The sequence below is a fragment of the Scyliorhinus torazame genome, chromosome 19, assembly GCF_047496885.1.
Source record: "Scyliorhinus torazame isolate Kashiwa2021f chromosome 19, sScyTor2.1, whole genome shotgun sequence".
NCBI lineage: Eukaryota > Metazoa > Chordata > Chondrichthyes > Carcharhiniformes > Scyliorhinidae > Scyliorhinus > Scyliorhinus torazame.
In genome coordinates, this window is record NC_092725.1 from 59,381,741 (window position 1) to 59,397,297 (window position 15,557).

At 42.1% G+C, this 15,557-nt stretch overlaps 1 protein-coding gene across 3 annotated transcripts in view; it reads right to left on the minus strand.

Annotated features, from left to right (window-relative positions):
* The window catches only part of LOC140396154 (glucoside xylosyltransferase 1-like), a 149,924-nt gene that overhangs the window by 23,076 nt on the left and 111,291 nt on the right, over nt 1-15,557 (minus strand). For all 3 annotated transcript variants that reach the window (XM_072484376.1, XM_072484375.1, XM_072484377.1), the window contains one exon: nt 15,198-15,370. In XM_072484376.1, coding sequence (XP_072340477.1) covers nt 15,198-15,370 — 173 coding nt within the window. The remainder of the gene's footprint in view (nt 1-15,197; nt 15,371-15,557) is intronic.

The window sequence follows — 15,557 nt, forward strand, 5'->3', positions numbered from 1 at the left end:
GATACTTTAGTTCAATCTGATCACAGAGTTCTTTACAATTCTCCCAACACAAGAGCATTGATTATCACAGCTTTCAGGCAGTCAAATGTCTGTTGAAAGTCCGCTGTCCACTGAAATTTTCGACGTTACTTCAGCAAGTCCTTCAGTGGAGCAATCACACTTCAAAACCTTTGCACAAATGTTCGATCAAATCCACTCATGCCAAGAAATCGCAATATTTCTCTTCGTCTTGAGGATATCGGAAACTCCTCAATAATTGTTGGTTTCACATCCCATGTGACCATTCAACCCTGTCCAATTGTATGGCCAAGGAAAGTGAATTGGGCTTTTCCGAATTCACTTTTGGCTGGATTTATCACCAAACCTGAAGTTGATTGATAAGTCCATCAGATGTTTTAAATGTTCTTTCCATGTCTGGCTGAAAATTACCAGATCGTCGATGTATACCGGACAATCCTGAAACGACTGTATTAGTTAACCGTTGAAATGTGGCCGGTGCGTTTTTCATTTCAAATGGCATCACTGTGAATTGGTATATACCATCTGGAGTCACAAAAGCTGTAATCTCCTTCGCCCTTTCGGATAAAGGTACCTGCCAGTAACCTTTAAGTAAATCCAGTTTGGAAATAAACGTGGATTGTTCCACTTTCTCAATGCAAGTCGCCAAACGTGGGATAGGATAAGAGTCCATTCTTGTAACTGCATTAACCTTTCTATAGTCCACACACAACCATTGTGTACCATCCAGTTTTGGTACCATCACTATGGGTGAGCTCCATTGGCTGCAACCCACTTCAATTATGCCATTTTTAAGCATACTCTCAATCTCTTTGTTAACCTATGCGAATTTTAAAGGGTTAAGTCTATATCGGTGTTGTTTGATTGGAACAACATTTCCCACATCTACATCATGGATAGCCATTTTAGTACTTCCCAATTTATCTACACAAACTTGCCCATGTGATATCAATAACTCTTTCAGGTCAGTTTGTTTTCCCTCTGGAAGGTAACTCAACAATTTATCCCAATTTTTAAGAACATCCTCATTTTCCAATTTAATTTGAGGTACGTCAAATTCACAGTTATCTGGATTTGGTTTGTTTCGTCACTTTGAGTTAGAATCATTAAAACCTCCTTTTTCTCTCCTTCCTTTTCAAAGTACCTTTTGAGCATATTCACATGACACACTCGGTGAGTCTTCCTTCTATCTGGTGTTTGTACCACTTAATTCACCTCACTTAATTTCCTTTCAATCTGATAAGTTCCACAAAACCTAGCTTTTAAAGGCTCACCTACCACTGGTAACAACACGAAAGCTTTATGTCCAATGGCAAAACTAAGAACTTTGGATTTCTTGTCCGCTACCCGTTTCATCACATTTTGTGTAACTTTTAAATGTTGTCTAGCCAATTCACCTACTCTATTTAATTGTTCCCTAAAATTTGACACGTAATCCAATAATGTAATTTCCGATTTCTCACTCAACAATTTTTCCTCAATCAATTAAAGTGGTCCTCTTTCCTCATGGCCAAAAATTAGTTCAAAAGGATTGGATTTGGTTAACTCATTTGGTGCATCCCTAATTGCAAACAGTACGAATGGAATTCCTTTATCCCAATTCTCTGGAGAATCGTGACAATAAGCCCTCAACATTATCTTTAATGTCTGCTCCACCTTTCGAACGCTCCCTGCGACTCTGGATGGTACACAGTTGATTTAAATTGTTTTACTCCTAAGCTATCCATAACTTCTTTGAATAACCTTGAGGTAAAATTTGATCCTTGATCCGATTGTATTTCTGTGGGTAGTCCATATCTAGTAAAGAATTTAAGTAATTCCTCTACAATCTTTTTAGTTGTAATATTACGTACTGGAATAGCCTCTGGAAACCTAGGAGACATTAGCTCACTGGGCTAAATCGCTGGCTTTTAAAGCAGACCAAGGCAGGCCAGCAGCACAGTTCAATTCCCGTACCATCCTCCCTGAACAGGCGCCGGAATGTGGCGACTAGGGGCTTTTCACAGTAAGTTCATTGAAGCCTACTCGTGACAATAAGCGATTTTCATTTTCATTTCATTTTCAAGATATTGATTCCCACCTTTTGTTTTAGGAGGTGGTCCTACGCAATCAATTAGGACCCGTGTAAAAGGTTCCTCAAATGCTGAAATGGGTATTAAGGGTGCTGGTTTTATCACTGCTTGAGGTTTCCCTATCACTTGACACGTGTGACATGATTGACAAAATTTAACTACATCTTTATGTAGTCCAGGCCAATAAAAATGTTTCTGGATTTTAGCTTGAGTTTTCCTTATTCCCAAATGATCTCCCACTGGTACCTCATGTGCAACTCACAACACCTCCTTTCTATACAATACCGGCAATACTACTTGATGAACTTCTGCCCACTTTTCATCCGCCTGCATACGTAAAAGTCTCCATTTTCTCATCAAGATATCACTTTTATGGTAATAACACTCTGGTATTCCTCTTCCATGTATGCTTTCTGATACATACGTTTTATTTCTCTATCTTTTTGTTGCAACTCCGCTAATTTTCCTGAACTAAAAATATTCGCCTCATCCTCTACTTGTTCTTGTTCTTTTTCAACCATCCAATCAAAAATCGTTTCTGATAATTGCACTTCAACTTCATCTTCACTCTTTGATTTCTTCTCTTGTCTTAACCTGTGACTTTGCGACCTTGTCACTAAACAATCTGGAAATATACCACGATATTCTCCTTCAACACTTCAGTTGTCTGATTTTCCACTGGCTTATCAACCACAGAAGGCATCACTCCCACCTGCGATCCAGCTATATCATTACCCAAGATAAACTGTATTCCTGGACAAGATAGTTTCTCTATTACTTCTACTACTACTTCACCATTCTTCACTGGACTTTCCAACCTTACCTTATATAATGGAACACTCCTCCTCTCACCCTGAATTCCACACATTACCACCTTTTCTGGCAATATTCTTCCCAAACTACATAACTCCTCATCTCTTACCATTAAATATTGACTAGCTCCCGTATCTCTTAAAATTGTGATTTCTTTACCTGCTCCTCCTGATACACATGCATAAACTTTACCCACACAAGTAAATTCTATAAAGAGATCTGGCACCTTCTTATCAATCACCTCTTGATCAGGCTGTAAAATCTTTTGCACCTCCTTCGCTTCACTTGGGCTTTCCTTTACCACTTTAACAAACCCCACTGTCTTATCCTGTTTTACCAAATCAGCCTGCCCAGTGCTTTTCTTCAACCACCAACACTGTGACTTTACATGGCCTAGTTTATTACAGTGACAACATTTGACACTTAATTTCTCTTCCACTATCCTGGATTTTTTTAAAATCTGAGGTACACTCTCCTATTATCTCTCATCAGATCACTTTTCCCTTTACCACTTGAGTATTTCTCATGTCCCCAGTTTCTATCCCTCACAGGCTGAAACTGATGTCGGAAACCAAGCTTTGATTTATGAACTATTTCATAATCAACTGCCATTGCTGGTGCTAATCTTGCAGTTTTAACCCTCTGCTCTTCCACACGAGTTCTCACTACATCAGGAATTGAATTTTTAAACTCCTCCAAAAGTATAATTTCTCGGAGAGCTTCATACGTTTGGTCGATTTTCAAAGCCCTTATCCACCTATCAAAATTACTCTATTTGATCCTTTCAAACTCCATGTATGTTTGACCAGGTTCTTTCTCTAAATTTCTAAACCTTTGTCTGTAGGCTTCAGGCACGAGTTCATATGCACCCGAGATGGATTTTTTCACCTCCTCATACGTCCCAGATACCTCCTCCGGTAGTGATGCAAACACTTCACTAGCCCTACCTATCAGCTTTGTTTGAATCACTAATACCCACATGCCCTATGGCCATTTCATTTGCTTAGCTACCTTCAGAAATGAAATGAAAAAGGCTTCTACCTCCTTCTCGTCAAACCTTAGCAATGCTTGGACATATTTAAATAGATCCCCACGAAGCCTTTGACTATGACGCTCTTTCTCACTATCCTCATCACTATCCACCAACTGTACGTTTCCCTTTAACTGCCAATTAAAATTGCCAATTTTAACTGACTGTTAGGTTTCATAGCCATGTTCTGAAGTTCAAACTCTCTCTCTTTTTCCCTTTCCTCTCTATCTCTTTCTTTGTTTCTTTCTTCTCTCTCTTTTTCATTTTCCCTGATCTGTATCTCCCTTTCTCTGTCTTTTTTTCTCATTGCATATTCAAGCTACTTTAATTCTTTTTCGTGTTCAAGTTGCTTAATCTGCAACTGGATCTTTGTCATTTCTAATGAGTCAGACTGTTTCTCAGGCAACTTTAAATGCTTAGCCACCGCCATAATTACCTCATCTTTTCGCATTTGGTCAGGTAATGTTAATTGCAATGTTTTTGCCAAATCTAACAGTCTGCTTTTAGTCTCTGTCCGTAAGGTACTGCATGTGACCGTCTTCCACCCCCAAAAACTTCAGAGCCTCTGAAAGAGCCATTGTCCACAACACATAGAACATAACAGCGCAGTACAGGCCCTTTGGCCCTCGATGTTGCGCCAACCTCTGAAACCACTCTAAAGCCCATCTACACTATTCCCTTATCATCCATATGTTTATCCAATGACCATTTAAATGCCCTTAATGTTGGCGAGTCCACTACTGTTGCAGGCAGGGCATTCCACGCTCTTACTACTCTCTGAGTAAAGAACCTACCTCTGACATCTGTCCTATATCTATCTTCCCTAAATTTAAAGCTACGTCCCCTCGTGCTAGCCATCACCATCTGAGGAAAAAGGCTCTCACTGTCCACCCTATCTAATCCTCTGATCATCTTGTATGCCTCAATTAAGTCACCTCTTAACCTTCTGCTCTCTAACAAAAACAACCTCAAGTCCCTCAGCCTTTCCTCAGAAGATCTTCCCTCCATACCAGGCAACATCCTGGTAAATCTCCTCTGCACCCTTTCCAATGCTTCCACATCCTTCCAATAATGCGGCGACCAGAACTGCACGCAATACTCCAAATGCGGCTGCACCAGAGTTTTGTCCAGCTGCAACATGGCCTCATGGCTCCGAAACTCAATCCCTCTACCAATAAAAGCTAACACACCGTACGCCTTCTTAACAAACCTATCAACCTGGGTGGCAATTTTCAGGGATCTATGTACATGGACACCAAGATCTCTCTGCTCGTCCACACTACCAAGATTCTTACCATTAGCCCTGTACTCTGTATTCCTGTTACTCCTTCCAAAATGAAACACCTCACACTTTTCTGCATTAAACTCCATTTTCCACCTTTCAGCCCAGCTCTGTAACCTATCTATGTCCCTCTGTAAACTGCAACATCCTTCCGCACTGTCCACCAGTCAGATGACACTGACTTTAATGTCATCTGCAAATTTACTCACCCATCCTTCTACGCCCTCCTCCAGGTCATTTATAAAAATGACAAACAGCAGTGGCCCCAAAACAGATCCTTGTGGTACACCACTAGTAACTGAACTCCAGGCTGAATATTTCCCATCAACCACCACCCTTTGTCTTGCAGCTAGCCAATTTCTGCTCCAAACTGCTAAATCACCCTGAATCCCATGCCTCTGCATTTTCTGCAATAGCCTACCATGGGGAACCTTATCAAACGCTTTACTGAAATCCATATACACCACATCAACTGCTTTACCCTCGTCCACCTGTTTGGTCACCTTCTCAAAGAACTCTGGTTTGTGAGGCACAACCTACCCTTCAAAACTGTGTTGACTATCCCTAATCAAATTATTCCTTTCTAGATGATTATAAATCCTATCTCTTATAAACCTTTCCAAGACTCTGCCCACAACTGAAGTAAGGCTCACTGGTCTATAGATACCAGGGTTGTCTCTACTCCCCTTCTTGAACAAGGGTACAACATTTGCTATCCTCCAGTCTTCTGGCACTATTCCTGTAGACAATGACGACATAAAGATCAAAGCCAAAGGCTCAGCAATCGCCTCCCTAGCTTCCCAGAGAATCCTAGGATAAATCCCATCCGGCCCAGGGGACTTATCTATTTTCACACTTTCCAGAATTGCTAACACCTCCTCCTTTTGAACCTCAAGCCTTTCTAGTCTAGTAGCCTGTATCGGAGTGTTCTCCTCAACAACATTGTCTTTTTCCTGTGTGAATACTGACAAAAAATATTCATTTAGCACCTCTCCTATCTCCTCGGACTCCACGCACAACTTCCCACTACTGTCCTTGACTGGCCCTACTCTTACCCTAGTCATTCTTTTATTCCTGACATTCCTAGCTTTAGGGTTATCCTTGATCCTACCTGCCAAAGACTTCTCATGTCCCCTCCTGGCTCTTCTTAGCTCTCTCTTTAGGTCCTTTCTAGCTAACTTGTACCTCTCGAGCGTCCTAACTGAACCTTCACATCTCATCTTTACATAAGCCTCCTTCTTCCTCTTGACAAGTGATTCAACTACTTTAGTAAACCACGGTTCCCTCGCTCGACCACTTCCTCCCTGCCTGATAGGTACATACTTATCAAGGACACGCAGTAGCTGTTCCTTGAACAAGCTCCACATTTCCATTGTGCCCATCCCCTGCAGTTTCCTTCCAGATCCTATGCATCCTAAGTCTTGCCTCATCGCATCATAATTGCCTTTCCACTAGCTATAACTCTTGCCCTGTGGTATATACCTATCCCTTTCCATCGCTGGTAAAAGTAACCGAAATGTGGTCACTATCACCAAAGTGCTCACCTACCTCCAAATCTAATACCTGTCCTGGTTCATTACCCAGTACCAAATCCAATGTGGCCTCGCCTCTTGTTGGCCTATCTACACTGTGTCAGGAAACCCTCCTGCACACATTGGACAAAAACGGACCCATCTAAAGTACTCGAACTATAGCGTTTCCAGTCAATATTTGGAAAGTTAAAGTCCGCCATAACAACTACCCTGTTACTTTCGCTCCTATCCAGAATCATCTTTGCAATCCTTTCCTCTACATCTCTGGAACTTTTCAGAGGCCTATAGAAAACTCCCAACAGGGTGACCTCTCCTTTCCTGTTTCAAATATCAGCCCATACTACCTCAGTAGACGAGTCCTCATCAAACGTCCTTTCTGCCACCGTATGCCACCCCCCCCTCCTCCCCCTCTTTTACCACCTTCCCTGAGGTTACTGAAATATCTAAACCCCGGCACCTGCAACAAGCATTCCTGTCCCTGCTCTATCTACCCATGTCTCCGAAATGGCCACAACATCGAAGTCCCAGGTACCAACCCATGCCGCAAGTTCACCCACCTTATTCCGGATGCTCCTGGCATTGAAGTAGACACACTTTAAACCACCTTCCTGCCTGCTAGTACACTCCTGCAACATTGAAACCTTACTCATGACCTCACTACTCTCAACCTCCTGTATACTGGAGCTACAATTCAGGTTCCCAACCCCCTGCCAAACTAGTTTAAACCCTCCCGAAGAGCATTAACAAATTTCCCCCCCCGACTTATGTGTGTATATATGTCCGTCTTATGTGTGTATATATATATATATATATATATATATATATATAGAGAGAGGGTGAGGGCAAGTTAAAGTGGGATATTAGGAATTAGACAGTAGTTAACAGGTTGTATTTGCTGCACATTTCATTATAGTTCTTGCTATAAATAAAAAGTGATTGTGTTTAAACTCGCAAACCTGGTGACTGTAATTATTGGGCAGCTAAGGGCCAACGACTTTGGGTATTTTTCCAAGAATTATTAGTTGATTAAATTGTGTTATAACTCCAGGTCAAGGGGCGGCAGGAACCCACCCTAGCCCAGGGTGTCGCAACAATATAAAATGGAAAAGTCAGGTGGACAAAGGTAGCTGAAGAAGTTCATTAAATCTTTTTGGGGTAGAACAGCATATTCTGGAGGCAAGCAGAGAGCAGACTTTACAAAACCTAGTATTGTGCAATGAGATAATAATGAAGGCGCCCCTTGATAGCAGTGGCCATTTAATTCAATTTTGTTCAGTTTTAGGGAGAAGGGACTCAATCTCAGGCGCTCCAGGTCAGAGTCAACCCCTTCCCCGAAACATATGAGAAAATGCGCCTTTCACCACACACCTGGAAACCTTCGGTACTCCAGTGGCAAAACAACTCATCGATTATACTTACTGGCAAGGTTCTGGAATTATATGAACCTATCACACCGGAAAAGCAACCACAATATGCTCACCCCTCACTGTCTTTAAGTTCACTAAGCCAATCCACTAGTTAGACTTTTATCCCCCTCAAGCCCCCAATTTGTTATGGGCCAGGGTTTAGAGAACCCCAAAGTGTATCATGGAGTTCACCTGACCCACAAATTTTAATAGATTGTGGTATGGGGAGCACACGGCCCACTCTACAGATATGGTACAGCAGACATGGCTAATATTTTTTAAAGCAAAACAATGTTTATTCTATGAACTCAAGTTAACCTTCTTATTCTTAAAACATACAGTGAACATCTTAGCAACCATTAATTCAAATACAACCCCCAAAGACTGCAACACTAAGTAATCCTTTAAGCTTTCCTTTTAACATCCATAAGACTTAAAAACACAACCTTTAACAGAAGCACATCAGGGTAAAGTCACTACTGAGAGCAGGTATTTGTTTTAAATCACCAAAGGATTGGTTTACAGTTTTTAGATTACAGAGAGAGAGACTAATACCCCTTCTGGCTGTGACTGCAGCTATCCAGCTCTGAAAACGAAACTAAAGCACACCCTGCAGCAAACAGCCTAAAATGAAAGTAAAAAGCTGACAGACAGCCCAGCTCCACCCACACTCTGACATCACTGATAAACACCCATTTCTTAAAGGTACATTTCTTAAACATTCATTTCTTAAAGGTACTCTCACATGACACAAGATACCTAATTTGGAACATCCAGGTGCAGACAACTAATTTGCAAGCCACTCAACAATCAACCAGCACTAAACTACAAAATAGACTGTGGGTGCGATTCAGCTGACAAATGTTAAAATTCACTTTTGAGCGTGTTTAACAGGATGCTTCTTGGTGGCTGCATCACCAAGAAAAACCCCACTATTCAATTGGCACTTTGCCAGTGTTTTTTGGCCTTTGGGAGTTTCTCTTCCCAGAGGTCGCAATTAGAACGATTTCCTGCTAACGAGCTGATACCACCCGCAGGAATACCTCCGCGTATATCAGGACGCCATTTTGATCGACAACCCCGATCTTTCTCCGCCACGCACTCTGCAGTAGTTTTGGAAGTAATGTGGTAAGATCCTGGATCTGCAAGGGAGTGTTGCTACAGAGAGGAGAGAGGAGTAAGTGACCTGCTCACTGAAATGTTGCTACAGATATGGGTGTGCAGCATGCAGCACAACAGGCAGATGGAGCAGTGAAAAGAAAACATGCTCTGAATGTCCTTATCTCAGTCCTCTAGCCCAGAATTTGCTTCACCCTCCAGCGCGCTGGAGCCATTCTTTCCCCTAGTCTGGCTGTAGCCAAGTTGTGCCTGGATGACACTACAAACTGACCCTACTCTATATGTCAGTTTTTGAGGTGCCAGTATCTGAACTGGTGGTTGCGAGTGTCAGGCCAAGTCATTGGTCTACTTCGACTGGACAGGTGGCAATTCTTGGATGTCAGAAAGCTGGGAATCAGAAGGAGAATATTGGTGTGAGGGAAGAAAGTGGCCCATGGTCACAGCTGTCTGCTCATCAAACTAGGTAGCAGGATGGGAGTGTGCTAGGAAGGGAATGAGGTGGAACTGGATGCCACGGATTTTGTCACAGCCAGCTGCATGATGGCGAGACAAATTTCCTCTGTGGTGTTCAGGAGATGCAGGCAACCCGCTGGATCGACCTGCTTCCTCCTGTTGTGTGTCACTTTGTCTGACAAGAAAGGGATAGAATGTCAGTGACTGTGTAGTGCTGTGACTGGGTGATGTGAATGCCATAGCTAAATAGCTGGAGGTACAAGAAGAAAGGGAGGAGAATGTGAAGCTGGCAGCATCAGCAGGTCTGTGAGCATGAAGTAGTGTATGTAAATATTAGGTGTGAGTAGTAAGGCTGTAGTGTATTGTGCAGTGTGAGAGGATTGTATTATACGGGATCGGAGATGTCATGTGAAGATGTATTAATTCAAATTGAGCACCATCAGTAGGTTACAAGATGTAATTTGACTTTGCCGTCAAGTCCGCAGGTCCAGACTCTGAAAAGCTGACCTTCCTGACTACCTGCTCCTTGCTCTTTTGAGGGTGCTCAATGGTGTCACTTCTCCCATCTATCTCCACCATGAATGTTTCTTTTTTTAAAAAATATATGTTATTCAAGATTTTTTGGCCAAACAAACAGTACACAGTTTTTCTTTTTAACAACAATAAAACAATATAAATAACAGTGGCCAGTTTTAAACAAATAAATAAATAATATATAAACAAAAACTAAATGGCAACTGCCTTATCAAAAATAGTTACTCTCCAAAAGTACAATCTAACAGTCCAATATACATTACCTAAAACAAATGCCTATACATATACAATAACATCCCTGAGAGCCCGCCTGGGTCCTCCCCCCCCCCCCCCCCCCCCCCCCCCTGGGTTGCTGCTGTTGCCTTCTTTCTTTTCCATTCCCTCTATCGTACTGTGAGGTAGTTGACGAACGGTTGCCACCGCCTGGTGAACCCCTGAGCTGAACCCCTGAACACGAACTTAATCCGTTCTAACTTTATAAACCCTGCCATGTCGTTTATCCAGGTCTCCACGCCCGGGGGTTTGGCTTCCTTCCACATAAGCAATATCCTGCACCGGGCTACTAGGGACGCAAAGGCCAAAACATCAGCCTCTTTTGCCTCCTGTACTCCCGGCTCTTCTACGACCCCGAATATAGCCAACCCCCAGCTTGGCTCGACCCGGACCCCCACCACCTTCGAAAGCACCTTCGCCACCCCCACCCAGAACCCCTGTAGTGCCGGACATGACCAGAACATGTGGGTGTGATTCGCTGGGCTTCTCGAGCATCTCCCACACCTATCCTCTACCCCGAAAAATGTACTGAGCCGTGCTCCAGTCATATGCGCCCTGTGTAAGACCTTAAATTGTATCAAGCTTAGCCTGGCACACGAGGACGACGAGTTTACCCTACGTAGGGCATCAGCCCATAGCCCCTCTTCGATCTCTTCCCCCAACTCTTCCTCCCATTTCCCTTTCAGCTCATCCATCATGATCTCCCCCTCGTCCCTCATTTCCCTATATATATCCGACACCCTACCATCCCCCACCCATGTCTCTGAGATCACTCTATCTTGAACCTCCTGCGTCGGAAGCTGCGGGAATTCCCTCACCTGTTGCCTCGCAAACGCCCTCAGTTGCATATACCTAAACGCATTCCCTTGGGGCAACCCATACTTTTCCGTCAGCGCTCCCATACTTGCAAACGTCCCATCCAGGAACAGATCTCTCAGTTGTACTACCCCAGCTCTTTGCCATACTCCAAATCCCCCATCCATTCTCCCCGGAACAAACCTATGGTTATTTCTTATCGGGGACCGCACCGAGGCTCCCGTCCTTCCCCTATGCCGTCTCCACTGCCCCCAAATTTTTAGTGTTGCCACCACCACTGGGCCTGTGGTGTATTTCTTCGGTGAGAACGGCAACGGTGCCGTCACCATTGCTTGTAGGCTGGTCCCCTTGCAGGACGCCCTCTCCAATCTCTTCCAACCATGAATGTTTCTAGCTCAACATCAATCACTCCTGAAACCTCGCTCAGTTCGGATGTTCCATTTTCCATATTTGACATTCCAGCAACATTATTCAGTGCCTTTAAAGAGGGACTGACTGCCTCATGTCCATCACATATTCTACTCTGAGCCTAGAGTCAACCAGCAGCTAGGAACCAGCACGGCCCTACGTTTCAATTATAGTCATTAAGTGGGTGTACCAAATTTGCGTGCTGCCCATATACAATAAAACAGGTTCAAACAAGATGCAAATTGCCAACCCCATGCTAAAAAGGACAGAGAAATATTTGGCTCTCTTATTCATAATACAACCCCCTGCAAAATAGGTGAACAAAACCTTTGTGTCCCTAATTGTCTGCTGTACCTGTGTTAACTTAGTCCCTTCATCTTTGATATAGATTGTAAATGGTTAAGGCCCAACCACCGAATCTTTTTTTTTATAAATGTTTTTTATTGGGTTTTTGAACAAAGTATATTTACAGTTATGTACACAGAATATATATATATATATATAATATATATATATATAGATATAGATAGAAAAGAAGAAAAAATAACCAAGCATCGATTCTTGCAGCACCTCAATAATTAGATCCTGCCATCCTGAAAATGACCCCTTGATTTCTACTGTTATCCATCTGTTAACTAATCCTCAATCCAAGCTAATATATTTACATTTGCTAATCTATAACCACAGGGAGAGAATACAATTCTTACTCTGAATTAAATTTATTACCCATAGTGAAGCTACAGTTGTTTCAAGTCGTAAGGGATGCTGGACTAGCACAATCTCAAACAATGTTTACTGATGCTGATCAAGGGCAAGGGAATGACAAGCATGGTGGTCAGGAGGGAACAGTAGTGAGCATCCTGTAATTTAATATAATATTATACAATAATTTAATATAAAGATTCAAAACGCTGCTTAATGTCACTGCGTGACCAATGGGAACATATGCTACAGCCATGTCTGTACTGGAATTAAGAAGCCACGTTTGTTTTTTGAATCCACAAGTCATTTAAACCACTGGAATTATGAGTACATTGAAGTAATTGAATATGGAAACAGAAACTGTTTGAGGTTGATCAGTGCGAATGAAGAGGAATCCAATTATAACAAAAGAGAAGGAAATAACAATAGGGAACCCAGATCAAATGCACTTAGTTACAAAAGAGAATATGAAAATAAAATGAAATAAGTGCAGCAATGAAAACACCTCAAGAAGCATAGAAGTGTTAGTACATATCTATTGAAGAACCGTGTTTATGTATTTCCAACAGTAATGGCCCCTCAGTTATGACTGGTTGACCAGCATAAACTCTGGTGGGAATGGTGGAGGTCAGCATAGTGAGTACGGGAAAACAAAATTAATTTTGGCTGTAAAAAAAATTGAAACAATTTAAGTCTATGGGCCGGGGTGATTCTCCGTTATGCCGGCGCCCGGGGGTTTCCCGACGGCGTGTGGCTGCCCCACAATGGAAAACCCCATTGACCGCTGGCGTAACGGAGAATCCCGCCAGCCGGTCGGGGCAGAAATGTGGAGCGGAGAATCCCACCCATGATTTGTCACGTTTGCTCTGTAGTTATCTTCAATATTTAGATTCATAGAAAGATTACAGAACAGAAAGACGACACTCGCCCATTACATTCATGCCAACTTTCTGCAAGAGCAATTCAGCTAGTCCCACTGCCTGGTAGCAAATTTTCTCTCTTCACACATTTATCCAAATCCCCTTTGAAAGCCACAATTGTGTCACCCTCCACACTAGTCCCTCAGGAGGTGCATTCCATATCCTAACCACTTGCTATGTAAAAATGTTTTTCGTCGTGTCACCATTGCTCCTTTTGCCATCCACCCTCTATCAGTGCTCTTAGGTCCTCAGCTCTTACTGGGTTAAGAATTTTAAAATAGCAGTGAGAAAGGAAAGAAATGATGAAAAACAGGCTTTAAAGCAACTAGTTTTAGCATTAAAACTGAAAAGAGGCATTATAGGGCCACAAGGCAAAGTGGCAACATGTACCATCATGAAGTGACAACCTGAACAGCATCACCATGGGAAATTGCAGCAAAGACCGACAGGTAACAAAAATTAATGATTGGTAGAATCACTGTAGAGCACTATGTGCCCTAGATGGACACAACATTTGCAGATCTTTCGGGTCAAGCACCCTTTGGGGAAGAGCTATAATTGTAAAAGGGATAATAAAGATAAAAATGTGGAAACTTAATTAATATTTCTATCAAATTCACAGACTGAAAAATGCTGCCACTTTCTACAGGTAGTTTAACCTTATTAGAGAGGTTAATCCAGGGAGGTTGATCATCTTCATCATCCTTGGACAAACTGTTGGCCTGGTGATCTGAGACTGGTCACTGTTATTGAACAGCTGAGCATCTGAAGACAGATAAATTCCATCTCCATCTGGCAAAAATGCAGGCATTTCTTTTTATTTTTCCTATTAAGGGGCAAGTTGGCGGGCCAATCCACCTACCCTACACATCTTTGGGTTGTGGGGGTGAGACCCACCCGGCATGGGCAGAACGTGCAAACCTCACACGGACAGTGATCCAGGGCCGGGGTCGAACCTGGGTCTCCAGCGCCACGAGGCAGCAGTGCTAACCACTGCGCCGCCAGCATTTCTCAGTTTTATTCTTACATCCAAGATATGACATTGAACAATACAGGTAAAATTGGATCGACTTCACAATGTGGAATCACTAAGCCCAACTCTGGACAGATGTAGAAACTGCTTGAAAATTGGAGATAATAGTGTTACCCAAAGAGGTATTCATGTATTTCTAATCTTAAATCCTTAGAGAAACCAAGGGGAAAAATGCTCGCGGTAGAAAAAAAAGACAAAACAGCCTATTTTATTTAAAATTAAAATGTGTTAATATTCTATTAAAGAAAAGCACGAATGACTGGCATTTTATAACTTGTGATAGGAACAACCTTATGATACATTAACTTAGAAGGACATTGAGTTTAAAGAAGCTTACAACAGCACACATGAATTAGTCGGGGAGGGTGGGGGGGTTATGTACTCAAGAGCTCATTACCTGCCAAAGTGCTGCCTTTAATTGATGCAACTTTGCTGTAGAATGAAAAAGAAAAAACGCCCCTATGTGCATTGGACTAATTACAAGGGTCATTACTATTGATTTTTAGTGAAAAATAACTACTACCAGATCATATTTCAACACATGAAACCATTGCTTGAGATTCCCAATCTTAAAAATCATGTAACAGAAACCAAGTAAATAACTTCTTAGAAGAGGAAAAAATGAATATATAGAACAGCATCAGACCCAGGGGCAGCTGTGTTGCATGGGTTTCAGGGAAATACTTTTCCAGAACAGTACTAGAATGTTACACTATGGTACATCAAGAGAGGGAATAAAATACCTTTAATCATTTTCAGCCTATATTTCTGAGCTGCAGTACTTACACTTTTTATTGCTTCATACATAGCCCGGAAAGCAGGCTGCTTCTCATCATGGTAGACGCCACGATTTCCATGAAGAACAAAGATTCCTTCATCCTCTGCTGGTTTGCAGTTGCTGCCATACATACAATGGTCAGGACGATAATTCCATTGACATGGAAAAATAAACAGGCTTTCTGTAATAGGAAAAAGAGCAAAACATCAGATAGCGCAGTGTAAATTGTAAAAATAAAGACGAGTCTAGAAAATTAAATTAAACATAATTAGATCTTTAAAATCAATTAAACCTTTTGCAAATATTCCATGTCAACTTTGCTGGTAACCGGCCTTTGTTCTGGATATTGTCAAGGTACTTGAATATTT